General features: G+C 49.3%; 1 protein-coding gene across 1 annotated transcript in view; it reads left to right on the plus strand.

Annotated features, from left to right (window-relative positions):
• The window catches only part of MAMLD1 (mastermind like domain containing 1), a 120,662-nt gene that overhangs the window by 77,508 nt on the left and 16,204 nt on the right, over positions 1-26,950 (plus strand). Inside the window, exon 3 of the mRNA XM_043570991.1 lies at positions 3,147-4,850. Within this exon, the coding sequence (XP_043426926.1) occupies positions 3,147-4,850 (1,704 nt within the window). The remainder of the gene's footprint in view (positions 1-3,146; positions 4,851-26,950) is intronic.

Consider the following 26,950-nt stretch of genomic DNA (forward strand, 5'->3'; position numbering starts at 1 on the left):
AGCAGTGAGCTAACACCCTGGAGGGGCATCCTGGGGTCTGCTTTGTTGTTGAGGAGACAGCTGGGTTCCAGAATTGGGACTGAGTGGGGACCATTGGCTTGGGGGCCTGGAAAGTTGCATGCACGTGCCCTCTCATTTCAGAGAGTTAGAGACCACTTTCCCTTGCCAGTGGTTCCTAATATTAGCTGTCGCGTCCCGTGGCCATGCCTGGTCTTCCCCACGTCCTGCTACCTTGGTTCCAACGAGGTAACGGCAGACTAACAATTAAAGAAACGGTCTGGGAACCCACAGAGTCTGCCAGGGATTCCAGGCTGCTGAACTCACGGCCCCCGCCCTCCCTTCTTTCCCCTGTCTGGTGCCACATATGCTTCCCTGTCATTACACCTGTAGTGCAGTCCAGGATACCACCACAGCACGCTGGGCCCAGCCATTGCCAGCTCGGACTCCCTGCAAGGGGTCTGCTATAAAACCTGTACTCGGTCATCCATTTCTATTTTTGATATATGGGAATTCTTTCAAGTCCTTGGGGGAATGTAGACAAAATGGAATTTTCGTTTGGGACTCAGTGACTTGTTTGTGGGCTGCCCCATGACTGATGGAATGAACGGCCGGGAAAGCACGAGGCAGAGCTGCCTGTGTCTCGGGGCATTTGGGTTCATTTGTCCATGGATTCATTCAGCTGCTATTTCCCAAGCACCTGCTCCGGGCCAATACAGAGTCCACTGCCCCTGGATGGAAGAGTGGATGCAGATGACCAGATAGGCCTCTTCTTACACCTTCTCTACCCTGCCCAGTGCATTTTTGCCTCCCCTGTGGCCCTCAGCCCCCAATGGACTTGATGGCAGAGCGGCCCCTCAAAGTGCCCCTGTTCAGGTTGCAGAGAAAAGGCAAAGAAGGAGGCAAGTCCTGTTACTCCAGGTGGTGGAACCCCTCCTGCAGAAGTGACACAGTGTCCTGCCACCAGGGTGGTTTAAGGCGGTGGGTTGTGAGGCTGCCCAGTGGTCATGGAGGGGCCCTGCATTGGCCTGCACCCTGTTGCCCTCCAGCTGAGCAGCTCTGGGCAAGTCCTTCCCCTTCCCTGGGGTCAGGGCCCCTGTCTCTTCCTAGGACAAGGTTGGACTTCCAGGGCCCTTCCATGGCTGCCCTTGGTAGCGCCGGCTACCAGTCAATGAGGATTTACTAGGTGTCACAGAATCTGCTTCATTGTACTCAATAGGCAGAGTAGCATCATGAGATGAGAACTCAAATAAGGCTCATTTTGCAAATGAAGAAACCGGGGTCCAGAGAGGTTAAGTGGCAAGGCGAAGACCTGCTTGTGTCTGCCGCAGAACCAGGACCTTTCACCACACTGCCTCCACTCGCGCTCTGGGCCAGTGGTTCCCATCTTGGCTGTGCATTTAGAATCGGCCCAGGAGCCTTGAGAAAACTCAGATACCCGGGCCCTGCTCTGAATGAGACTGAAGCAGTTCGTCTGTGGTGGGAAGCCCTGGGAATCTGGATGTTTCTCAATGAAGCTGATGAGCACCAAAACGTGACATGTGCAGCCCTCTTTTGATGTTCACTCTGTCATGACAGTCGTGGCCAGTGTGGCGCTACCATACACATTGACCCTCCGCCCCACCAGTGAGCCAGACGTGAAGGGACATCTAAGGATCGGCAACGAATGTCCCAGGAAGACTTCTAAAGCTAAACAGGGTTTCTTTACATGAAAAAGTGTGTCAAGAGAAATACAGTCGAGCCTGGAAACACAGGCTTGAACTGCACAGGTCTGCTTAAATGTTTTCCGATAAATACAGTCCAGTGCCATAAATGCATTTTCTCTTCGTTATGATTTTCTTAATCACATTTTCTTTTCTCTACCCTACTGTGTTCTAAGAATACAGTACATGATACATATAACGTACAAAATATGTGCTTAGTCGACTGTATGTTATTGTAAGGCTTCCAGTCAACAGTAGGCTATTTGTAGTTAAGTTCTGAGTGGTGTCAAAAATTATAGTCGGATTTTTGACCACAGGGCATTTTTCAAGGTTCACCTGTATATGTGTTCCACTGTTGGCGTGTAGGTAATTTCCAAGCCCTTCTCTTTTCACACATGCCTCCAATCCACCCCACTTGCTTTCCCCTCTACTTGCAGGTCATGGTTATTAACATGACAGCCACAGATGACTGTATGAAGCCTTGAACGAGTAGGAAATAGTGCCTCACTAACTGCTTTGTTCCCAAAGGCTATGCTTTTATAAATGGTGAGCAGCTCCCCCAAGGTGCAGGTCGCAGATCGGGGCCTTTTCCTGTACTTTGAGGGGGACGGTTGTAAGTCATTCTCAATAAAAACAAACAAGTGATAGAAAACCATAGAGAATAGAAAGGCACTTGCCAATCTCCCCAAAAGATCCCTACTCCCGATGGTTGCATGTAGGTTCTTCCACGTTATTTTTGTGTGTAGCTAGTAGTGTGTGTGTGTTGTGTGTGTCTGCGTGTGCAAAGATAAGTGAAACCATGCCTCAGTGACTGTTCTGCCACTTGTGTTTTCCCCTAGACAGTACATCTCAGACAGTTGCCCCAAAGCACACACCTAGATCTACTTCATTCCTCTAAAGATTCTGTTGTGTTCCGTCTGGTCACCACAGCCCGGTGCATTTAAACGAGACGGGGAGGCAACCTAAAAGTTGCCTGTCCATGTTGTGCTTTTCCTTTTTAAAAATGGGGATATCTGTACACAGGTAGGAATTGAGAGCATCTGAAGTACTTCCAGTTTGCCCTCCAGTGCCTGTCTGGGGCAGCTCAGTTCAGTTAGTGACTTCCGCATAGTTTTGGTGAGCTCTCCCTTACGTGGGCACAGAAGATCCTTTGTGGGACTTTCTGCGGTGTTTAGTATACAGACAGCATAATGCCTAATTTGAAGTGTAACAAGACAGTTTAAATGAAACACAGCAACAAAGAAGCAAGCATTATGGTCCCCCAAAATAGGCTGTATTGTATAGTTTTGACAAGTCTTGAAACTGAGAGATGTTTTATGTTGCAAGTTTCCTGTTCATTAGCTTTCATGTGCCAAGGCTTTATAAAAATTCCTCCCTCCCTCTCCCTCTCCCTCTGTCTTTCTGTCTGTCTCTCTCTCTCCCTCTCACTCTCTGTCTCCACCACAGGGACCCACTAAAAGGAGACAGGAAGGAGATAGCTTCCAGTTTCCAGGCATGGCTGACGGAGGTTACCCTAATAAAATCAAGAGGCCTTGCCTTGAAGACGTTACCCTTTCTATGGGCCCAGGCGCCCATCACAGCACACCCTGTGCAGAGCTGCAGGTGCCTCCATTGACAATGAACCCTAGCCCTGCCGCCGTGGGAGTACCTGGCCATCCATTACCACTCGAAACTAATCCCATGAATGGCAGCATGATGGGTTCACCGTTTGCAGTGCCATCGGCTGCAGAAATGGGACTGAAAGGGCCTTCCGGTCCCTACTATGACAAAGCCAACAGCATGCCGGCTGTGGACCAGGAACTTCAAGATCTCCTGGAGGAGCTAACAAAAATTCAAGAACCTTCTCCGAATGAGCTAGATCTTGAGAAGATACTGGGGAGCAAACCAGAGGAACCACTGGTGTTAGAGCACCCGCAGGCAACCCTCGGTGCCAGTGCCAAGCCTTCGGTTCAGATGCCACACTTGGAGAGCCTCGGTTCCGGCAAGGAGTTTGCTTCCAGCTGCGGCCAGCTCCCGGGCACACCACTGCCAGTCCCGCCCTCCCCGGCCGGGCTCAGCTATGTGATTCCTGCCAGCGGGAAGCAAGTGGCCTCGCCGGGCTCTTCGGCAGCACAGACCAAGAGCCAGGTCCAGGGGATGGTCCCTGTCGCTCTGCCCCCACTCCCAGTGCCTCAGTGGCATCACGCCCACCAGCTGAAGGTGCTGGCAGCCAGCAAGCAGGGGTCTGCTACGAGGCAGCCGGGGCCCAACCCCAGTTGGTCTGGCCTGCCTCCTCCAGGCCTCTCCCCGTCTTACCGCCCGGTGCCGTCACCACACCCGCCGCCACCGCCGTTCAGCCCTCAGAGCCTCATGGTGTCCTGCATGGCGTCCGGCAACCTGCCCGGGAGCGCTTTCCAAGCCTCCCCCAACGCCTTACTGGCCAGCATGGCATCCGGCAGCAGTGCTGCCCTGGGGCCCCCTGTGCTCTACACTCCCGAGAAGCTCCCCAGCCCGGCTCTCAATCAGCAGCCGCAGTACAGCCCACAGAGCTCCCTCCTTGCCAACCTGGTGTCCTCTAGTATCAAAAGTCCTCAGGGACACCTGATGTCTGCTTTGCCCACCAGCAACCCGGGGCCATCCCCACCCTACCGCCCGGAGAAGCTCTCCAGCCCAGGCTTGCCGCAGCAGTCCTTCACTCCGCAGTGCTCCCTGATTCGGAGCCTCACCCCCTCCGGCAATCCGCTAAGTCAGCAGCAGCAGCCGCCTTCGCAGCAGCCGGCAAACACCATCTTCAAGCCCATGGCCACCAACCCACCCAAAACCCTGAGCGTGATCATGCAGCAGGGGCTGGCCAGCCCCAGCCCGGGAGCCCCGGAGCCGTTCACTTTTGGCAACACCAAGCCCCTGTCACATTTCGTTTCTGAGCCGGGCCTCCAGAAGATGCCCTCCATGCCCGCCACCTCGAGGCAGCCGTCCCTGCTCCACTACCTGCAGCAGCCGACGCCGACCCCGGCCTCTTCTGCCACCGCCTCCTCCACCGCCACTGCCACTTTGCAGCTGCAGCAGCAGCCTGACCACTCCTCTCTCCTCCTGCAGCAAATGATGCAGCAGCCACCCCCACGCTTTCAGCGGCCAGTGGCCCCGGACTCCATGCCTTCTCTGCCCAGACAGGTAAGACGGTCTCGCGTCCGGTTGCGTTCCTTTGTTTTGGACATAGGAACCGTGTCTCGTGCTATTGATACTTGGCTCTGGAGGCAAATCTGGCCATAGTCCTCTCTGAGACTGGACTTAACTCTGGAGAAGTCTATTGAAGGCAGCTAGTTCTGTGTGGTCAAGGTGCAATGTTCATGAGGCCGAGGTTATGGTTTTAGCTCCTGTGCAAGTCACTTAACTTCCCTGGGAGGAAAAGTGCACCCAGAAGGTGCTGTTAGGGGAAGGAACCAGGGGAGATGAGTCAGAATCACCTAGAACTGCCTTCCCCTGCACCGGGCCAGGTAGCGTGTTCCCTCACACAGGACTAGTGAAGGCTTCGTAGGATGCAAGGAAATTGCACCGAGGCATGTAAATCCTACCCTGCTGGCATATGGCTGCACGCTGAGCCTTCCAGAAGTGCCACAGCAAACTTCTGCTGAGAAGCCCCTGTGCCCTTCACCACTGTGCTGGCTTGGACACTGAGGCAGGCCCTAAATGAAAAGGACAGATGCAAATAAAGTAGTTACTCTTACCATCTCCATTCTACAAAGAAACTGAGGCTCGGAGAGTTGAAATGACTTGCCCGGAGTCACATAGCCAGGGGACAGAGCAGGAACTGGGAACCAGGAAGTGTTAGTCCAGAGCCTGTGCTCTTCTCAGAATCACTGTGACTTCTCCCCCTCCCTCATCTACAATATGATCAATCACTGAGCTCAGCTGATGCCTGCCCAAGGGTGTTGATCACAGTTTCCCCTCGTCATTGCTCTGACCCCTGCCCTCATTGGTTATCTATTGCCGTGTAACAAATGACTCCAAGACCTCTGCTTGAGACAACACAGGTGTATTACCTCACGGTTTCTATGGGCCAGGAGTCTTGGCATCACCTAGCTGGGTCTTCTGGCCTTGAGTCACTTGTAAGGTTATCATCATCTCCAGCTCAACCGGGAAGGTTCTTGCTTCCAAGCTCACTCCTGAGGTGGTTGGCTGGAAGCAGTTCCTTGCAGGTGTTTGGACTGAGGCCTCATTCCTCATGAGCTGTTGGTTAGAGGCCTCTCTTAGTTCCTTGCCACGTGGGCCTCTTCATAGAGCATCTCACAGCATGGCAGCCGGCTTTGTCTGACTAAGCAAGACAGAATGTGCCAGCAAGAGAGGCAGAGGGATTGCCAGCAAGTCAGAGGTTACAGTCTTTAGAACGCAGTCTTGAAAGTGATGTCCCATCACTTCTGCTGTATTCTGTTCATTGGACACAAGCATGAAGGTGTGAATACCAGGAGGCAGGGGTCACTGGGGACCATGTCAGATATCTGCCTACCCAGAGCACTTTCTGCCTACCCAGAGCACTTTCTATCTTGGTCCCTCCTTTCCATTGTTCTCAGCCTTGCCCAAGTTCAAGTCCTCTTGATTCTTTGCCTGGACTCAGAGTTGACTCTTAAGTTGGTTTTCCCCAATAAACCAGCCATCACTCAAAACATTACCTTCAAGAGACCTGACATAACAGAGACCTGATCATGTTTCACATTTGGCCAGAAGTTTCCGGGGGCCCATAACCTGGCTCCATCCATCTCCTTGGACTCTGTGCATATCGGGCCCTGTCTGGCACTTTGCTTCTATCATTCGAAGTGCTGGCAGTCGGCTTTATTCCTACCATCCCCTGTGCCTGGCAGTGCCTTCCCACCTTCTTTCTCCTGCCCCACACCCACAGCTCCTAAGGCTCAGGAACCATCCCCTCCAGGACCACCTTGGTACTTCCATCTCCCACTCTGCCTCTCTCTTCTCTAAAACAGCCAAGGAAGAGAGCTTGGCTGGCGACCTGGCCCAAGGGAAGCACCTGTCAGGGTTGACCTCTTTTCTGAGGGCCCTGGATGAGTGTGACGGGGGCAGCCCCCGGAGGAGAAAAACCAAGTCTTTTTCCTCCATGCCTCATGAAGCATAAGCAAGCAGAGAGCTCCACACCAGGGAACTGGTCCTCTGATGGACTTGTGCAGCAAACAGAGCATCCGTGGGTGCGGCCAGGGAGAGCCGCAGGCCCTCGTGTGCAGTTTGGGAGCACTTGGGTTTGAGTCTGCGGCAGGTTTACTGCCATCTGCCTTCGTGGAGCTGGAAGTCTCCCCCTAGCGGGCAAGGTCCTCAGCCTGGAGACCGATCACCATCTAACACTGTGAGCCGTTTGGGGTTTTTCTTCAGTGGGGTACATTTGTAGCCTGAATATGTGGCCTCAGAACCCAATCAGCTGGCTCAGAGGGAGAATCCTTAATGACCTGAGTCATGAAAATCACACCCAACTGGTTACCTAGGTGAGCTGGAGAAAGTGCTCCAGGGAAAGACCAGCAGCCAAGCTCCCTGAGGCTAGGAAGGGCTCAGGTGACTGCCACCAGCAGAGGGGGGAGCCTGGGCTCCCTGGATGGGAGGCTGTTGCTGCCAAGAGCTGCCTTCGCTGCCAGTGCTGGCCAGCGCCCACGGGCCAGGCATACAACTCAGCTCTTCACCTGCCTTTTTCTCATTTTAGTCATCAGAGATAGAGGCCGTTATCATTCCCTTTAAAGCCAAAAAGACTGAGGCACAAAGAAGTGACTAGAATTTCCCAGTCACACAGGAAGTTAGGGCCAGAGAAGGGAGTCTGGCTACAGAGCCCATACTTGTAACCCCATGCATGGGGCACTGCTTCCAAAACCTTCTGATCCTGCTGTAACCTCCAAACTGTTGCCTCTTCTACAAAATGGGCAATAGGTTATGACATGTTGATTGAGGATTCAATGCATTAATACATCTAAAGCGTTTTGAACAAGGCCTAGCAGCACAAAGTACCTGCCAAGGAAGGTTTGCTATCACTATGACTAACTCCTGGCCTTGAGCCTCCAGATCCATTTGGTGGGGGCTGAGATGTGTCACGACAAAATGTGAGCAGTGCTCTCTCCAGACCCCCTGCCTACCGCGAGATTGACAGCCTACAGCCTCGCGGGTTCTCCCTGTTCCAGGCCCTGCCCCACTGACACAACTCCAGGCCTGGTGGAAAAGGGAAAAGGCGGGGGGCACCTGGGTGGCTCAGTCGGTTAAGCGTCGGTCTCTTGGTTTCGGTTCAGGTCATGATCTCAAGGTTCGTGAGTTCGAGCCCTGCATCAGGCTTTGCACCGACGGTGTGGGATTCTGTCTCCATGTCTCTCTGCCCCTCCCCAACTTGTGCTCATGCTTTCTCTCTCTCTCTCTCTCTCACACACACACACACACAAATGAATCAACTTAAAAAAAAAAAAAACAGGCCCCTGGGGGGCTCAGTCGGTTGAGTGTCCGACTTCGGCTCAGGTCATGATCTTGCAGTTCGTGAGTTCAAGGCCCACGTCAGGCTCTGTGCTGACAGCTCAGAGCCTGGAGCCTGCTTCGGATTCTGTGTCTTCCTCTGTCTCTCTGCTCTTCCCCCACTTGTGCTCTGTCTCTCAAAAAATAAATAAACATTAAACAAATTTTTAATTAAAAAAAAAAAAACCAGGGGCGCCTGGGTGGCGCAGTCGGTTAAGCGTCCGACTTCAGCCAGGTCACGATCTCGCGGTCCGTGAGTTCGAGCCCCGCGTCGGGCTCTGTGCTGACAGCTCAGAGCCTGGAGCCTGCTTCTGATTCTGTGTCTCCCTCTCTCTCTGCCCCTCCCCCATTCATGCTCTGTCTCTCTCTGTCCCAAAAATAATAAACGTTGAAAAAAAATTAAAAAAAAAAAAAAACAACAGAATACACTTCCTACGGAAAAAAAAAAAAAGGAAAAGGAAAAGGTCATCTTTGCCTGGCAGGCGGGGATCTCCTTCTCACTACCCCTCGCCTGGCTCCCGGTTCTGTCCATGGCACTCTTCTAGCCAAAACACAGAGTGGACATCCAGGCTGGGCACATCAACAGCTCACCATGCCTTCTCATGGCCTTTTGCATTTGCTCTGAGGCCTGAGAACTCAGCCCTGCTCACCCTTCCAGGAGAGAGAAAAGAGCACAAGCTTCTTCCTTCCAGTGGGGCCAGCTGGTCGAATTTCACTGATGGCCAGACTGAGCCTCAGAAAATACTCTTCACCTACTACGTGGTGACACAGACTACCTTGTTGCACTTCCAGATGTGATCGTGGTTACCACAGAGGCACTGAGCCTTCATTTTAATCTAGATTTTGGTTTCTGAAAAGAGTACTTTCTAAATGAAAAGTGAGAAACCAACTCTTGAGTAAGCAGAAAAACCACGTCCAGTCATCTACAGGAGCTCATATTTCTCAGCTCTGAGAATTTCACTTGACCAGTTAGGTAAACGACCCAATTTCAGTGGACCATTTGCTTGCACTGAAGGTAAAAGGCAAATGCCATCTGGCTCCAGGGTCGCAGTTTAGCATGGCAGCTGAAGCGAGGGCACTGGGGTTCAAGTCCAGGCACTGACACTGACTGAGCTCTGGGTGGGGAGCAATGTCGCTTAGTCGCTCTGAGCCTTAGGACATTGGAAGACAAAGGAAGCGCTAAGCTGAAATTGCCCAGAGCCCTGCCTGGCACACAGTACGTGCTGGGCTGGGATCCACCACCTCTGAGGACAGGTGTGTTTCCAAATTGTGGACATTTGGGACTATAGAAAGATCATGTGGTGCATATACCAAATATCACACAAGCCTCCGGTAGAACCTGGGGCAGCATTTCATTACTTTTGCAGAGAAATACAAATATTTAAGTCCACATCAATTTTTGTCCCCAAATAAATTTTGATGCCCAACTTACCAAAATAAAATAGGCTTTCAGAGCTTTTGGGGTTTGAAATTACAGCTAAGGGATGTGGGCTTGGAATTACTAAGGGAGCAACTTTTTGGAGTTGGGGCATCCAGCCCTTCTGTGTCGGATTTTAATGACCCCAGATCTCCTCACTGTATTCCCCACCCTACTCCCAAGGCTGGGTGACGTCTCTCCATTTTTAATCAATGAATGATGAATTTTGTTTCCGTAATTTAGGGCTCCTTCTCCCTGAAGACTTATTGGAGATACATGCAAAAATCAGTGTTAGAACTTCAATTTTACCACCAACCATGGGTGAATGGAACTTCCATTTGCTCAGAGACGAAAACAGGTCCATTGAGGAGATGGGGGCGGCGGGAGGCGGCCCAGCTCGAGGGCCCTCAGTGCACATGGCTTGGAGAGCTGGGAGCACAGCATCCTGGGGAGGAGGGATGTGGATGGCGGCCAGTTGGAATAAGAACAAAAAGGCCTGAAATCTGATCCTTGAGGCAGGCTGAGGCACAGGGGAAGGGGGCAGCTGTGGAGAAACAGACCAAAGAGGCACATGATATTGTTTGGACAGATTTTGAGAAGGGTACGAGGGGAGTCCAGCCCGACTGGAGGGAGGCTGGATGAGGCCCCTCCTGGGTTTGCTACACTTTCGACCTTTAGTGATAAGCCTCCCATCCGCTTAGCTGAGGCAGCGATGAGCGCCCAGCAATTGCGGAGACAGTGGGCAAATTGAGAGAACTCGCCATCTTCCCTCCTCGAGGGGCTGGGCCTGCAATGAGGATCTGGGCAGCTTGGTCCGAAGTGGGGCCTTGGGGAAGCCCTCTCACTGCCCTCAGCCATAGGTCCCTCTTGGCCTTGGCAAACGGAGCCCTCTAAAGTGCAGCACTCCCACTGCCCAGGGCCTGATGGAGACAGCACAGGGGAGGGGACCCCAGGGCCTTGGCAGGGTGTAGGCCCCAGGACTGGGCTTGAGACCAGGTTCAAGAGAGCCCAGGCTTTGGAACACTTGGGTCCAAATCTCGGCTCTGCTACTTTTTAGTTTGGCAAGCTATTTTCCCTCTCCGGGCCTCAGTCTCCCCATCTATAAAATGGAGATAATAGTATACCTATCTAAGGGGGTCGCTGGGAGGATTAAATGAAGTGAGGTAAAAGTGCTTGGCATAGGGCCTGGCTCACAACAACGCTCCATACATGTTAGCTGCCACTACGTCCAGAAAGTTCCTGAAACTTAGAACACCAGTAAGTAACCCAGTGGAATGGGTTAGACTGCCTCAGTGTCCAGGTTCCTCTCCAGCTCTTGGGGCGGGGGGAGGTTGGGGGGGATTAGTCAGGGAGGACATTTGCGAGGTGGCTGAAGAGAAGCCAAGTGGTGGACAACACTGGTCGGTGACCCCAGAAAGGAGCAGAGCAGCTGAGTCAGGCCATAGCTTTCTGAGCACTCCTGGCCAGGGAGAAGGGGGGAACGTTGGCTGCTCCTCCCTCCCAGCGCAGACCGAAGAAGTGCTATGAGCTGGAGGGGACTGGGCGGGGGATGGGCTAAATGGGGGATGGCCATTGAGGAGGGCACTTGTTGGGATGAGCACTGGGTGTCACATGTCAGAGATGAATCACTGGGTTCTACTCCTGAAACCAATATTACACTGTATGTTAACTAACTTGAATTTAAATAAATAAGTTTCTAAAAAATGAAGTGCTAGGGGCCATGGGGAGGGTGGTGCAGTGAATGCTGAGTAACAAATGGGCCAACCCCAGGACTGTGGCTGACAGGCAGAGAGAGCAAACAGCAGAGAGAGCAGAGAGCGAGAGCGGGAGAGTGGGAGAGCAGAGAGCCAGGGAGAGCGAGGGCCAGGACCGCTGCTTCCGCTTAGTCATTGGCATTGGGGGATGGGGAGGCTTGCTAAGAGCCCCAGATGGATGATGGCGGTGCTCAGAGCACCCATGCTGAACCTTCAGGGATGCCTCCTCCACTCTCCTCCCCCCTCCCCTCCACCACTCACTCCGCTCCCAAAGCCTCCCACAAGAACCTTTGCAGAAACTCAAGATTCCTTTTGGTTTAAATTTCCAGGGCTGTACTCACCTGCTCAGTAGAGCAGAACCTTTAATTACTGCTGTCTCAGTTAGCACTGCAAATTAAAATCTTTGTATTTGCACCATGACCTCTCATGGAAAACAAAATGATAAAAGCAGGCTAGACCAAGAGAATTGTCTATTCTTGTCAAAGTCACATCGGCTCCATTTTTGACTAGAGAAAGATTCAGAGATGTACCATGTAATGATTTAACAATTCTATACATTAACTCCGTGCTCATCACAATAAGTGTCCTCTTGAGACTAATATAACACTGTATGTTAATGATACTTGAATTAAAAACTTTAAAATTAAAAAACAATTTTAATTTAAAAACAAGAGAGAGTCAGGAGAGATGGTGACATGAGCCAGCCTTCTTCTAGTCTCAAATTGTCTATTAGCGTTTAAAACCAGGTGGCCGTTCTCTGGCCTGGCATACTTGATCCCCCTGGAATCAGACACAGCACATATTGTTGGGGTGGGGGGTGGCCTGTGACCTTGGGCTCTTGAGTCCTTTTGCTCCTCCCCTTCATTATTCTCTTGTCTTGAGGGTAAGGGTTGGGGGAGAGCAGCACTGCTCCCCTATTATGAGAAAAGTTTCTTTGCGTTTGTCTTTTACTAATTCTGGCACGAAGCATCACAGCTTCATTTCAAAGGTTAGTCCTGCTGAAATGAGAGAGTGGAGGCCTCTGGGGAAGCTCTAAGCACCCTGGGGAGGATGGGGCAGGTGAGTCAGGTTCCCAGTGCACTAGAGCCAGGGGCCAGCTCAGCACATATCTTCTCTGCCAGATGGGGCAGCATTTTCCTGAATAAGCGTCTTCATTTTGTATGTGAGCGTGATTGTACGTAACGGCTTACTTTTTCCTTTCTTCCTAAATTGGGCCGCAACATGTTATTTCGTTTGGGGAAACCTTTTTTTAGCTGCTTTGGGAAGAAATATAATTAGACCCAGTGTAACATACATTTTTGAAAATGTAGGGGCTAGTTCCTCCGTGTTGACCAAGTTTTGTTTTAACCACTCTGAATTGCCAGGAAACGAAACTCCAAAGGGTGTTGAATTTGGGAAATGCAGTCTCAGAACTTGGTACTAATATTACCAAGTCAGGTTTTTCTTTCTGTTTCTTTTCCGGTTTCTGAGAATCATTAATGACCCTCCACCTCAAAGCGACGGCTCTTTTTTAAAAAGCGGAAATTCAAAATGTGCTGCTTGTCAAGTGCTAACCTTTTAAACGTCAACTTTTTTTTCTGTTGGAAGTTGAAGAACGAGGTGGCGTGTTGCAGTGAGGCAGGGGTACGTTGCTTTGCACCTGGAGTCACAACCCATCACTCAGTGAGGTCCACAGCCAAATCGTGGGGATGCGCAAACCCCCCCCCCAGTACAGATGCCTCAATCATAGAGATCGATAGGTATAATTTTGTAGTTGCTTAGTGATTGACTTGTGAAGGCCGAGAAGGCCACCAGTTTCAGAAACCTCCTGTGTCACGTTTGTTTGGGTTTTTTGTTTGTTCGTTCTTCTTGCCTTCACATACTTGACGAGAAACTATGAACTTCGCTGAAGCCAGGGTATTCAAAATGAGGCGTTTAAAACGAAGTGTAGCAAAACCTACCTATTTGTCACTGTAAAGCAAAGGAAGGTTTGCAAAGAGCAGAAGAGGACATAAATTTGTGTGGTGAGCACCTTTCAATGGACCCCACGTGAAAAATTATAAGACGTAAAAACTGTCTAGGGAGGCTGGAAAGTCACAGGGGGCCTGTGCCATTCAGCTGTGGCCCTGATACCTAGAGCCTGCCATGTTGCTGCATTCCTCCGTCTCCCTCCCACATCCCCCCCCCCCGACCCCCAGCCACCATTGAGGGCCCTCATAGCACAGATTTAGGAAACCTCTCCTGAGTCCATTTGTACTCTTAGCCTCTTCTGTCCCTTGGGGGTTGACAAATTCGAAGATCTGTGCGCTCTGGCCTGGCTACTGGTGAGCTTGAAGGGAGCAGCAGATGGTAGAACACTTTATGGTTGAAGCAAAACCCTTCCCATCCCCCCCCCCCAAAGAAAAAGATTCTGCTTTTTCCTATGGGATTGAAAAAGTTTGGGTTTCTCTTTGGTCTCGTTAATTTTGCCCACGGTCACAAATGATGCTTTCTCCACGTTACTCCATCTGGTTGTTGTTCTTCCCATCAAAACAAGCGAGGCTGTCGCGAGTTGGAACTAGGTATGCAGGAAAAAGGGAAGTGGGCACTTTAGGAAAGTATCATATAGTGTTGGCCTAAATGTGGCCCTGAAGGCCTGACACATGTGTAGCCCTGTTTCAGCAGAAAGTATTCCAAGTCTTGCTTTGCTTTGGCGGACTTCATGTTTGAAGCTGCCGGCACAGGTTCCACCCAGCTTTTCCCCCTGTAGCACACTGCTGCGTTCGGCCATTCTCCATGTTTGAGAAGAGAAGGTGAGCATAGTGGTGGGGACCTAGACTCTTTTTTGCAGGCCCATGGCTGGGTGGCACGAGAAGAGAGTTTGCCAAAGCAGCCGACTCCGTAGGCCAGTAGACGAAGGTAGACTCCTCACTTGCAATTTTGAGCAATGATCATTTCTTTCCGTGTGACAAAGCTTTGAAAGGTGTGGGAGGCCCCCAACCACCCCTGAGTGCAGATAAGTGGGAATAGTTCCATGACCCTTTCCCTCTATCAGGCAACACTTTCAGAAACAAGCTGTGGAAAATGTAAACAGACAAAATGTTGACACCTATTAGAGTGGCTATTATTTAAAACAAAACAAAAGAGAAAATAGCAAGCATTAGCAAGGACGTGGAGAAATTGGAAATCATATGCACTATCAGTAGAAATGCAAAGTGCTGCAGCCACTGTGGAAAACGTGATGGCAGTTCCTAAAACTTTAAACATAGAATCACCATTTGACCCAACAATTCCACTCCTAGGTATAGACCCCAAAGAATTGAAAGCGGGGTCTTGAACAGCTATGTGTTCACCAATGTGCATAGCAGCACTATTTATAGTAGCCACAAGGTGGAAATTACACAAATGCCCATCAACTGGTGAATGGAAAAACAAATCCATATGCTCATATTATGGATTATTATTTAGTCTTAAAAAGGAAGAGAATTCAGACATGTGCTACTACATGAATGAGCCTTGCAACCATTATTCTGAGTGAAAGAAGCCAGACACATAAGGACAAATGCTGTGCAGTGCCACTTCTATGAGGCACCAAGAGTAGGCAGATTTTTAGAGACAGAAAGCAGACTGGTGGGTGCCTGGGGGAGAGAAAAGGAGAAGTTAGTGTTTAATGGGAATGGAGATCCAGTTTGGGATGATGAACAAGTTCTGGAGATGGATGGCAGGGATGGCTGCACAGTACTGTGAGCGTACCTAATGCCATGGAGCTGTGCGCTTAAAATGGTTAAAATGGCAAATTTTACCATGATAAAAAAGAAAACCTTAAGTTTTAACATTTATTCATTTTTGAGAGACAGAGTGCAAGCAGGGGTGGTGCAGAAACGGAGGAAAACACAGAATCCAAAGAAGGCTCCAGGCTCTGAGCTGTCAGCACAGGGCCCGATGTGGGGCTCAAACTCACTAACCGCGAGATCATGACCTGAGCCAAAGTCGGACGCTTAACCCACTGAGCCACCCAGGCGCCCCAAAAACCTTAAGTTTTAAAACACTTGCTATTCCTCTCCTGATCAAAAGCAATATTTTATTTGCAAATAGAATTAGCAGACAACGCACAGGTGGCAGCAAGGTGCACTGCCTGCTTTCTGTCATAGGGAGCAGTGGTATGGATATGGGTATGCGCATCGTCTCGGGGAGCCAGCTGCGTTTGCTGGATGTCCTAGCAAGATGCATGTATGTCAAACACGTGGGATAGACTTCTCGGGCACAGCCACCACGGAGAAATAACTCTCCTGGTAAATTGAACACAATTTCTGTCCTTCTCTGGGCATTTTGGAGACAGGACAACATGCAGGTCGGAGAACAGAGAAGCGACTATAGACAGGAAGGGACATTGTCTCTGCTTCTGAATGGGATAAGAAACTCCACTTGCTTCATTGGTTCTCTGGTGTAGCTGCAGGTCTGGAAACGCTGCGATGACTCACAGTTTGCTGATTAATACAAGAGCCAACAGAATGATGCTAGGCACTCGCTGTCTGTGACTGGTTTTCTGTGCAAAGTATCCCTCTGGAGCAAGTGCTAGGCCCTGGGGTAGAGTTCTGGAAAAAGTGAAGGATGTCAACCACACAAGAACCAGCGCATAAGGCCTGACGCTGGCACACAATGTAGGGAGTGAGAGCCTCTGACCAATGCCAACTGACGTTTGAAAAGTCGACACACCTGGTTGGTTACTCACACCCCGGTTCCCAAGACCACTGATTTCGACATTTCAGGGCTTGGTGGCATCCACTGTTTAATCAGAGTCACTTGTGTCTTGTCTGTGCTGTCACTTGATGACAAAAAGGAAGAAGTCTTCTCTGGCTCGGTCACAGTGAGCTGGAGGGCCCTTTGGGGGAATGAATGGGAGCTGGCGGGAAGGGATAAAGTGGCGTTGCAGAATTAAGCTCCTGAGACGATTTTTGAGTGTTTCTGAGTCATTATCGGTCAGAAGTCCCAGACTTCAAGCCTAGGAGGCCGATGAACTTGGGCTCTCGTGTTGTGCCACCACCCCCTGCTCGTGACACGTTTTTCTGCTCCAGCTGGGGCCCGTGTCTTCCTGCAGCACTGGGCAAACAGTGCCTGGCAGTCTCCAAATGTGGGATCTGAGAGCGCAGGGTTTCTTCCACCTCCGACAGACCCACAGTCTAGTACCTCAGGTGGCAGTTGGCACCGGCTGTTCTGTGGCAGTGGTGGTTCTGGTGGAAGGCCGAAACGGGACCTCCGGGGGCCGCTGCAGGTAGCACAGTGACAGCAGCACGTAAGAACTGCACCCCACCCCCCCCCCCCCAAAAATTGCTGGCTTAGAAATTCAGGCCACTCTTTCCATTGCTTCTTTCCCACTTAAGATTCATTCATGCCACTCTGGGGTGGCACCAATATTCCTGACAAACCAATACATTTCAGTCAGGTTTTTGTTTTTGTTTTTGTTTTTTACCAGTTCATGAGCACAGATTTTTACACCCTTTGCGGAAACGACGTCATGAGGGTTTTGTTCTTATTTGTGTGTTTTTGTCATTTTGACAGTTGTCTTGTTTGTTTCTTTGATTGTTAACTTTTCATTTGGAAGTGTCTTCTTTGGCAGAATAATTACATTACAAGGAGATGCGTTCTCATTGCCCTCTAGAAAGGTCTCCTGACTTCAGGGTCCTTGGGAGAATTGAAGACAACTGTGATGTTCTTACAGAGTCTCCCCCCACCCACACACACACACACCCCTCCCAGTCCTCCGCCCCTGTCTTCATGGCTTACCTCTGAAAGGAACACAAAGCGTTGCAGTAAGGCCCTCTGGGGAGGGAAGGCTCTATTCCACCAAACCAAATGCTCCAGAGGCATCAGCCCTGTGCAGAGGCCACAGAGAGGTTCACGTGTTGTTCCTGCCCCCCTGAATGTCACTTGCAGTGGTGGGTGACCACATACCCTGTCCGCCCTGCCTGATCTCATTGTCCAGCCAAACTCTAATCTATATACTCCCCTGTTGCAGAAGAGGTTCATGAAGGCGAAGTGTTTCTCTGTAAACTTGCGCTTGACTTGTCTATTTCCCACTCTCCTGGTAAATAAAGTTTGCAATACAATATTGGACTAGGGATTGAGAAAGAGAATGAACCCTCATAATTGTTTCTAGAGCCATCAGCATCCGACTTGGCAACACCTCTTAACGGGCTTTTAATTTTTTTGTTTACAGTTATTACCTCTGAAATCTCTACTTTCTGGTATGTTCTTGGACTTTTGAAGGGATTTAAAAATTCAGGAACTCAATGCCAATAATTGCTTTTAGGAGCTAGCGCTGCCTATTTTCTATAGATGAATTCCAGTTTGGGTCCTCAATTATTTTCTTCACAGAAAGCCACAAAGTACATATTCAGGTTTGCATCGGAATTGAATATGAACTAGAAATCCTTAATGTTGTTAAGCTACGCGATTGCTTCTAAAATGTGTATGCATTCAACTAATGCAAAATAGAGTATTTAAGAGCTTGACTACTGCACTTAGATCTGAATGAAGAGCCCAAGCTTGCCGTAGTTGATCTGCACTAGATATGTTTGCTGGAAGAGGTGGTGCAGGTGGTTCACGTGTGGTAGATTTCTTTTTAAACCAGTCCAGGGATAAAGGAGCATGACTGGAGGCTGAACAGGGTCCAACAGGCTCTGTGCTTCATCATTAGAAATGCAATGTTCTCCAACATGAGGCTGGAGGTACAATGTAGACTTCATGAGCTCAGAGGCCTAGGGGCCCAGGCTTCAATCCTTACCAGTTAGGGTGTATTGAGTCACAAATAACAGGAAAACCAGCTTACACTGGCTCAGCTAATAAAAGGAACGGACTGAGTCCTATAAGCGGAAGTCCAGCAGTTGGGGACTGCAGGGTGGTTTGAATCAACAGCTCAACCGTCATCCTAAAGCTGGCTCCCCCTTGTGGGCACCCATGGCTGCCAGCAGCTCCAGGGGCTACAAACTTCCTTTTCCCTCAGGCAGAGAAGCAGGAGAGAGAGTTGCTTCTAGAAGCTCTGTCAGGTAAACAAGGAGGCTTCTTTCCCAGAAACCCCTGGGAATTCGGGGCCTCGTGGCCTGAACTGATTGCACGCCTACTGCGTTGTTTCCTGTGAGCTGAGCTAAGTGCCCCACCTCTAGAACCCTTAGGTGGAGCCAGGTTTCCCCAAAGCGTATAGGCAGCATGGGGCAGGTGAGGTTGCCTGAGCGGAAACTGGGGAAGGTGCCAAGGGAAGGAAAACTAGATGTTGGCCAAGCGGCCAACTATATTGTGACAATCGGTGTCTTCAGCCATCAACGTCCATCTGCTCTTTCCTTCCCAAGCGTATGCCTCCCAGATGCTCACCCCTACAGAAAGCCCATTTACTCCCTCCCCAAGAGGATTCGGCTCCAATCTAGAAACTGCAGGTGATGCACCACCCTCACGTTCCGGAACACCTTAGGGCTTTAAGAAGGTTAACGAAGTTCTGGCATTTAATAAGTTAGGAACAGAAATGTGAAGGTGGCTCTTTGGAGTGACCATGCAACTCCTGGAAGCAGCCCTTTATCCAGGGAGAACCCGTATCCTTAGGCCTCATTTTGTAAGAATTCCCCCAAATATCCATAACCTAGGTATTAGTCAGGTCTTGGAAGAGGAGTGGCACTGGGTGCAGCTATGATAGATAAAGTTGGTTTGAGAACTTTCCCAATTTCCTCCCCAGGGCCTCTCACCTGGGGATAACACACCATCGTTCTTCAGGCCACAGCTTAAAGCTCAGTTTTGCCATGAAGCCTGCTCTAACCAACCCTTCCCCAGACTGGATTGGGTTCTCCTGTTCTCTAGCACTCTGCAGTGCTCCCGTGCAGCACTTAATCAATCTGTATTACCGACCCTCATCTAAGTGCTTCTCCATAATACAAATGTGCCAGCTGTAAAAGGGCAAGAAGCACATTTGCCTTATCCACCAATGCTGTCACAGCACAGGGCCTAGATTGTGGGTGCTCAGTAAATATGTGTTGTGCGAATGTTATAAAAGGCAGAGTGAGCAGATTTGAGCTGCAGTATTTTATTACAGTGGAGAACTATGGAACAATCTACACTCTACATTCTACAGTGTACGATGACAGGTGCTTCAAAGGAACACAACAGTCAAGTCCTCAGAAGTAACAAACACACAAAGAACCCTAGTGTCCCTGGCAACTGCAGCCAACTCTTTTGTAGCCCCCTCCTCCTCTCTCTGGCAGCCTGGTGCCTCAGGGACCCTGGGTATCTCCCTACCTACCAGGCACCCTGGGGCTCCTCACCATAGGTAGCAGCCCTTTGAGCACCCAGCTCCCTCTTATCCCACACCCATACAGTTTGGAGATAGGCGGTTGGGGGAAGGCAGTAGAGGCCCCTCAGCTCACAGGATGCCCCAGGCAGCAGGACACAGCTGATCTGGGTGAACCCTGCACTTACCCACTGGGGCAGTGGGAGTTCCACAAGGCCATGAAATGACTGGCTCTGAGTAATAGCTGGAGTCCCTGACTTCTGACACAGACTTTGAGCTCATAAATTCTGCATCTTGGGGCACCTGGGTGGGTCAGTTGGTTAAGCATCTGACTCTTGGTTTCAACTCATGATCTCATGGTTCATGACATCGAGCCCTGCATCAGGCTCTGTGCTGACGGTGCGGAGCCTACTTGGGATTCTCTCCCTCTCTCTCTGCCCCTCCTCCCCTCAAAATAAATAAATCAACTTCAATAAATAAGTAGGGAAATAAATAAATTCTACATCTTGAAGCAGGCAGGTGGCTTCAAATCTGGGAATGGGATATGAACTTCATACATTCTTGACAGTTTATTACCATTGCTGTAATCAACCCTCTGCTATTAAATAGAATTTTATAATTAAATCAAACCAAACCCTTAAAATAAATTATTTGGAGAAGGCCAATTATTCAAGTCTACAAACTAACTAGAAGTATATCATGCAGATGTTGACGTTGAAAACTGTGCCTAAGTTCAGTGTAACTGCTGGACCCATTCTCATTGGATGTCCACACATCAAAAAGGATGTCTGTTTGCCCAGCCTTAATGGTAGGTTATGTATATGTTTGCCTTTCTAGTTCCCAGAGCTAGCCCTTATTCCTGCAAAACAGCCCCATAATCCACCCATTTACTGGGTTGCAAAGTTTTGATGAGGTCAAGAGAGCAGTATGGTAGATATCACAACTTTCTCTGCAGGCCAGTCGTACTGCGTTTTCTGAGAGCTGCTGGACTTGTCCAGGGTTTCCCCACAACTTGCATTGCCCAGTTCATGACTAGGGTAAGGCAGGAAGACGACAGAAAAAGATATCTGGCCCAGGAAATTACAGAAACTCCAATAAAACTCAGACAGAAATGAAATCTCTGAGCTGTGAGCCAAGTGCTTAAGGGAAGAGGCAGGAGAGTGCTTCTCATGTTGCTCACTGCTCACCATGGTGCTTCACGGGCAGTGTGGGGAGTGGCAGGGCGGGGGGTGAGAAAAAAGGGTTTCCTCTATATTTTTGGAAAGCAAGAAGAGCTAACTAGCCAAGTGCTCCTTTGTGTCTGTTCAGGTCTGCTGAAAGGCAGACACCTGTGTGGAGTTAGACATATAAGAAATGTATGAGGGTAGGGGAAGCCTATGAATGCTAAAGGCAAAGGAAGCAAGAGAAGGCGGGGAGAGCCTCAGCCCACAGTGCAGGTGGTCCATGATGATCGGGAGACAGAGGGGGATTGGGTAAGAACAATCTTAGACTGCAGGGGCACCTGAGTGGCTCAGTCACTTAAGCATCTGACTTCATCTCAGGTCATGATCTCGAAGTTTGTGAGTTTGAGCCCCACATGGGGCTCTCTGCTGTCAACATGGAGCCTGATTCAGATCCTCTGTCTCTCTCTCTCTCTCTGCCCTTCCTCTGCTCTCTCTCTCTCTCTCAAAAATAAATAAACACAAAAAAATAACAATGTTAGACTGCAGTGCAGCTCCAGGAAAGGTTCAGCAAGGCCAGTGGAGAGTCCTCGAGCCAAAGTTGCTGTTGGAAGAGACCTGTACCTCACAGGAGTGGGCCTGCATTCGTAGTATACCTGCTATGTTCAGTCAATGGCTAGGAGAGGGACTGGGGCCAGATACGGTGACAGATCCAAAGGGATGGCTTCTGGAGGCTATCAGTCAATTATGCCTCCCATGGCTGGAGATGCCAGCAGCCTTTAGCACAGCCACCACATCCCTCCTTCGGTAGCTATGACTGGAAGGCCCTTCCCAGAGTCCCTGGCAGACAGATAGCTACAAGGATAGATTCATGGGGTTGAACAAGACTGACTACTTTGGAGGACAAGGCCAAGGCTGGTTTGATTAGTCTGTAGGTGGACTGTGCTTCTTCATTGTTTGTTTATTTAGTGTTTGGATTCTTGGTTTTCCCTCCTGTCCCCTTGTTTGTTCAATTCACCCTTTGACCCCAGGTCTAGGAAAATACAACCATGTGCATTTGGAAGAAGTTTAAAATGAATTAGCTGGCTGGCTTTAGTTTCTATCCTAAGCATCAAAAGATTCCCAGGCTTTGGAAGTGGGGCAGACTGAAGGGACTACAGTTATTTGGGAAATAAACAAATGAATATTCAGCCTCTTGATTACACAAGGAAGAGTATAAGTTTTGTCTGTCTAGTGCCTAAGAATCACTATTTTTTTAGTTGTGTATGCTAAAATCAGAGAACATGAATATTGAAAGAATCCTTGGAGTTTGTCTAGTTCAACAACATCATTTTACAGATGAGGACACAGTGAGGCCCTAAAGGGAAAAAGTAGACCAGTATCCTTTAGAGAAAAAAACATGTAAAAATTCTCAACAAAACCCTAGGAAAACAAATCCAGTAACTTATGAAAAGGATTAGACACCATGACCAAGTGGGCTGCATCCCAGGAATGCAAGGCTGGTTCAGCCTATGAAAATCATTCATTGTAATGAACCCTGTTAGTAAAACAAGGAACAACAACAACAAAAAGATCATCTCAATAGACAAAAAAGGCAAGAGACTTTCTCAAGCTCATAAAGCTAATGGCGAAGCCCAGGCTAAACTGCAGTCACCTACCTTCCAGGCCAGAGCTCTTCATAGTTAGTAGTGGGAATGGGGACAGAAGGTGGAACTAGCCCTTCCACATCCATGCACTGCACTGAGCCCATATTGAGGAATCTCCCCTCTTCCTTCCATCTTCTTCTCACAATAGCCCCTGGCAGAGCGCACTTTCCACATGAAAAAGCAGGCATAGAGAGGCCACCTGAGGCCACCCAGCTGCCAAGCACAAGGAGGAGCTAAGCCTAGACCCCAGATCTCCTGTCTCTCCCTCTGGTACTTTCCCTCACCCATCACTGATCCCCTTAATGATTGGTGCTACTGGATTAAATTGGTTCCATTAGTTCTCACATTATCTGCTGCCAAGCCAAATAGATGGGCTTTTTGCTGAGTGGATACAAGTGTCCTCCAGATTCTCCGGGGGAAGAGCCCCTCTCTTGTGCCAGAGTGTGACAACTCTCAGAGCTGAAGCTGTTGACTTACCTTGGTGTAATCTGGGCTAAGTGGCCATTTGTATATGCTAATGACTAGAACATCTGTGCAAGGACTGGAGGTCTGTAAAGAAGCACTGGGGAAGCCAGAGGCCAGAAGGCTGGGAAGTGGAGGCCGGTGGGGCCAAGAGAGGGATGAGGCTGTTCTTTGTTCCCGGAGAAGCTGAGGGCCAGGCTGGCCTGGCTTTTGGCAGGGCCTAGCCCAATGAGAGCTCTTGCCACTGAGTCCTGGCTCTCCCTGCTGGGACAAGAAAAAGAAGGCAAACATTTCAGAGAGTCAGGGAGAGAGACACAGCAGAGCCAGGATGCAGTGAAGTGGTTGTTTGTTTGTTTGTTTGTTTTGTGGGTTTTTTGGCCTCACACCTGCGCATCTCAGATGGTGCTCTACTGAGGGCCCAGTTGGCCAAGTTGCCTCTGGATGTGTTCACCATGGCCTCCAAAACTTCTTCTCCTCAAAAATACATTGGGAGAGCCCACCCCAGAGTCAGGCACTGAACCTGCAGGCCATTTTCAGGGCTCGAACATGCCGGCTATGGTGGGGGTGTGCTGGCTGTCAGCAGTGTACAAAGCAGGGCTTTCCCAGTACTGTTATGCCTGTTTAACTCAGCAATGTGGGGTACCCTTTTTTCTTGCTCTCACTGAGAATCACAGAGAGGTTTAAAGAGGTCGACTCTGTATGGGACACCTCTTCTCTTCTTCATGCCATCTGCTTCGCATATGGATATGTTCCCACCAGGCCCCGCATCAACACTGCATACTCTTCCTGCCCTTTTCTTCTTTCCTGACATTTAGACCAGGGAAAGTGGCTTCCTTTGGGATAAAGGGGTTGCAAGAAGGCACCATGGACTGGAAATCACAAGTGCTGAGTTCTAGTCTCCTCTGACTTGGGGTGAAGCTCTTCCCTACCATGAGCCCCAGAGTCCCCACCCACCAGGTAGGGAGTTGGTAGCAAGCAGTATTTCTCAGAAGGTCGTGTTGCAAGGTCCCACTCCCAGAGACTGAATCCCTGCAAAAACAGACAGGTGCTCCCTGTAGGTCTCTCAGACTCTCTGTCCTTAACTTGCTCAGCAATCTTTTTTTCCCTGATTTTTTTATGGTGGTTAAAGTACACATGACATAGAAATGGTCATTTTTTAGTGTACAGCTCAGTGGCATTAAGTACATTCACATTGTGCAGCCATCATCACCATCCATCTCCAGCACTCTTTTTATTTTGCAAGACTGAAACTCTGTCCCCATTAAACAATACTCTTCATGACACACTCTGCACAGCCCTTGGCAACCACTGTACTTACCTGACAGAAGGGATACTGTGATCACCAAGGCCGTTTTCCCAGAGCAAGGCTTGTCCATTGCTTGGCAATCTTGAGCAAACCATGGACCTCTCCATCTACAGGGAATGTTGACTCAAGTAGGTGATCTCTCATTTCCCCTCCAGTTACAAAAGTGCTAGGGTAGTAGGGTGAGGTGTTAGCCCCAGGGAGGCAGAATGGGTCAGAAGACGACAGAAGATGAGGATTTCAGTAAAAAGAAAGTAGAGAATGATGCCCCTTAAAGGTTGGGAAGGAAGGAGAGCACACAGGTAGGCATGAGAAAGCATTGGTAGCAGGAAAGCATTGGTTCATTTGCAGTTCACCTATACATCCTTGTGGACAAAATCTGGGGAAGGAACCCTGAGCTCTGGGAGTATTGGCATTCTTGCCAGGGTTCAGGGAGCTGAAACCAGGCCAACCCTAAATTTCATGAAGAGTGTGCTGTACTAGGTCTTTCCAGCCTTGACCTCACCCTAAACCTGTCTGACTGGAGCATCTCCAGAGAGATGGGATTGACAACAGAAAAGAAAATAAGGTCAAAATTCCAAAGCAACTTTTCTTAACTTGTAAACAATGATGATTTTTTTATGAACTTGAGTTGTTCCTTTGACATAGCACCATATTTTCTGTTTACAGGATTCCTGGATTTTTCTAATCCTGGTTTTCTTGAATCCATATGATACATACAGAAGAGTATATAAAGCATATAATAATAAGACCAATACCCATGTACCCACCAACCAGGTTGAGAAATGAAACATTCAAAATACCTTAGGGGCGCCCGGGTGGCTCAGTCCATTAAGCATCTGACTTCAGCTCAGGTCATAATCTCGCAGTCCATGAGTTCAAACCCTGCATCACGCTCTGTGCTGACAGCTCAGAGCCTGGAGCCTGCTTCCAATTCTGTGTCTCCCTCTCCCTCTGCTCTTCCCCCACTGGCTCTCTGCCTCTCTCTCTCTCAAAAATGAATAAACATTAAAAAATTTTTAAATATCTTAGAAGCCTTTTCTGTACCCCTCCCATTTCCCAGAGATAACAACTCTCCTGACTTCTAAGAGTCAAATATAGGAATGCACCTGAAGCCCCTTGATGAGCTTTGAGGTCTTCCTAGGTAGATTAGACAGTCACCAATCTCTCTCTCTCTCTCTGTTTCTCTCCAATCTCTTTAGGTACTTATTGTCTGATTTCCACTGATGGCTCCTCCCATCTATTTTGTGTTGATCCTCATTGGTTTCAATTTTAGATGGGGACCTCGTCATTTTCCAATACATTTTATGATCTCTTGATTACAAGAGTAATATGTGTTCTTCATAGTAAACTTGGAAAGTGCAAGAAAGTATAGAGAAAACACAAACTCCGTGTGATAATAAAATACACAAATATATAATATACAAATAAGCCAGGAATAACCACTGTTAACATGTTGGAATACAGCATTCCATTTTTTCCTATGCAGAAATATATTTGTCACATTACTGACACCAAGCTTTGTATATAGCTTTTACTTTCATTGTGAAATATAACATAGGTGCAGAAAAGTGTGCAAGGCCCATATGTACAATTTAAAGAAGAAGTACAAAGTGAAAACCTGTGTCACCATCAGTTAGGTTGAGAAATAGAATGTTGCCACCCCCTGAGTAGACCCCCAATGTGCCTCTGTGATCCTAGCCTCTCCTCCCCGGAGAGGCGAGCACTCTCTTGATTCTGATGTAATCATTCTCTTGCTTTTCTATAGTTTCCTTAATGAACTCTTAAACAAGTAGTCCCTTCATTTTGGAGAACTGAGCAGTGGGCACGAGGTAGATACGTAAGCAGCAAAGAACCATAGTGCTGCTGTTAGCTGAAGGCTTCCGAAAGAAGAGAAGCTGGGTAGTCCTGGCCACTGTCTGCCCCCAGCTCCCCTTTTAGGGAAGTTGGTGGCCAAAGACAGTGGTGGACTGGGGCACGTATAGAGCCCACCACCATCAGGACTCCTGGCAGAGTTATGGGCATGATACTGGACACACAGAAAATATGGCAGAAGGGATTGGGCTGCTCTGTGTCTCCTTTTGAGCTCACCACAGCCTGCCTCGAGTTCCTCCAGCATTTAGGTGTAGGTGAACACAGGACACCTCTGTGGGGTGAAGTTGAGTGTCCTCAGCTGATCCAGGCAGCAGGATCTGGAAGGCAGAGCAGGAATTTAGAAGCAAATGGTCAAGCCAGACCTTTGCCAGGGTCAAGGAGAGGCAGATACCCACAGACATAGAGTGAGGGAGGGGATCCAGGATCTACTGCATTACGTTGGCCACCTCTGTCCCCTTCACCTCCTTCCAGAGAAAACCTGGAGCTCCTGTCTCTGAGCCCAATGAAGATTAGGCCATTCAGACCAAGCTGCTTTTCTGCCTTTCCCTCTGACATCTTGTGATTCAGTTTCTTCAGGCTGTGTAGTCCGTTAACCTTGGTCTAGCCATTCACTGGCTTGGGAAACTATGGTGCTGCTGTCTTCTCTCCTGTTCTCCTTACCCTCATGGGATTGTGCCTTTAAAAAACAAAACAAAACCCTTACCGCACTTTTAGTGGGGCTTTGGGAGGGAGTGAAGTTAGATGCTTGCATTAAATCTGCTGTCTAAATCTGGAAGTCTCCAAAGGAAATCCTGCCACTCCCTTCCTCGGTTGCCCGAATGTGATGGTTAGTCGGATGGCTCCTTTGGCGCCCTGGGGCCTGTCAGCAGTGCTCACTATGCCCAGCAGGGAGACACTGCTGAGGAAAGAATGTGGGAATGCATAAGCATAAGGGTTAG

The sequence above is a fragment of the Prionailurus bengalensis genome, chromosome X, assembly GCF_016509475.1.
Source record: "Prionailurus bengalensis isolate Pbe53 chromosome X, Fcat_Pben_1.1_paternal_pri, whole genome shotgun sequence".
Classification (NCBI taxonomy): Eukaryota; Metazoa; Chordata; class Mammalia; order Carnivora; family Felidae; genus Prionailurus; species Prionailurus bengalensis.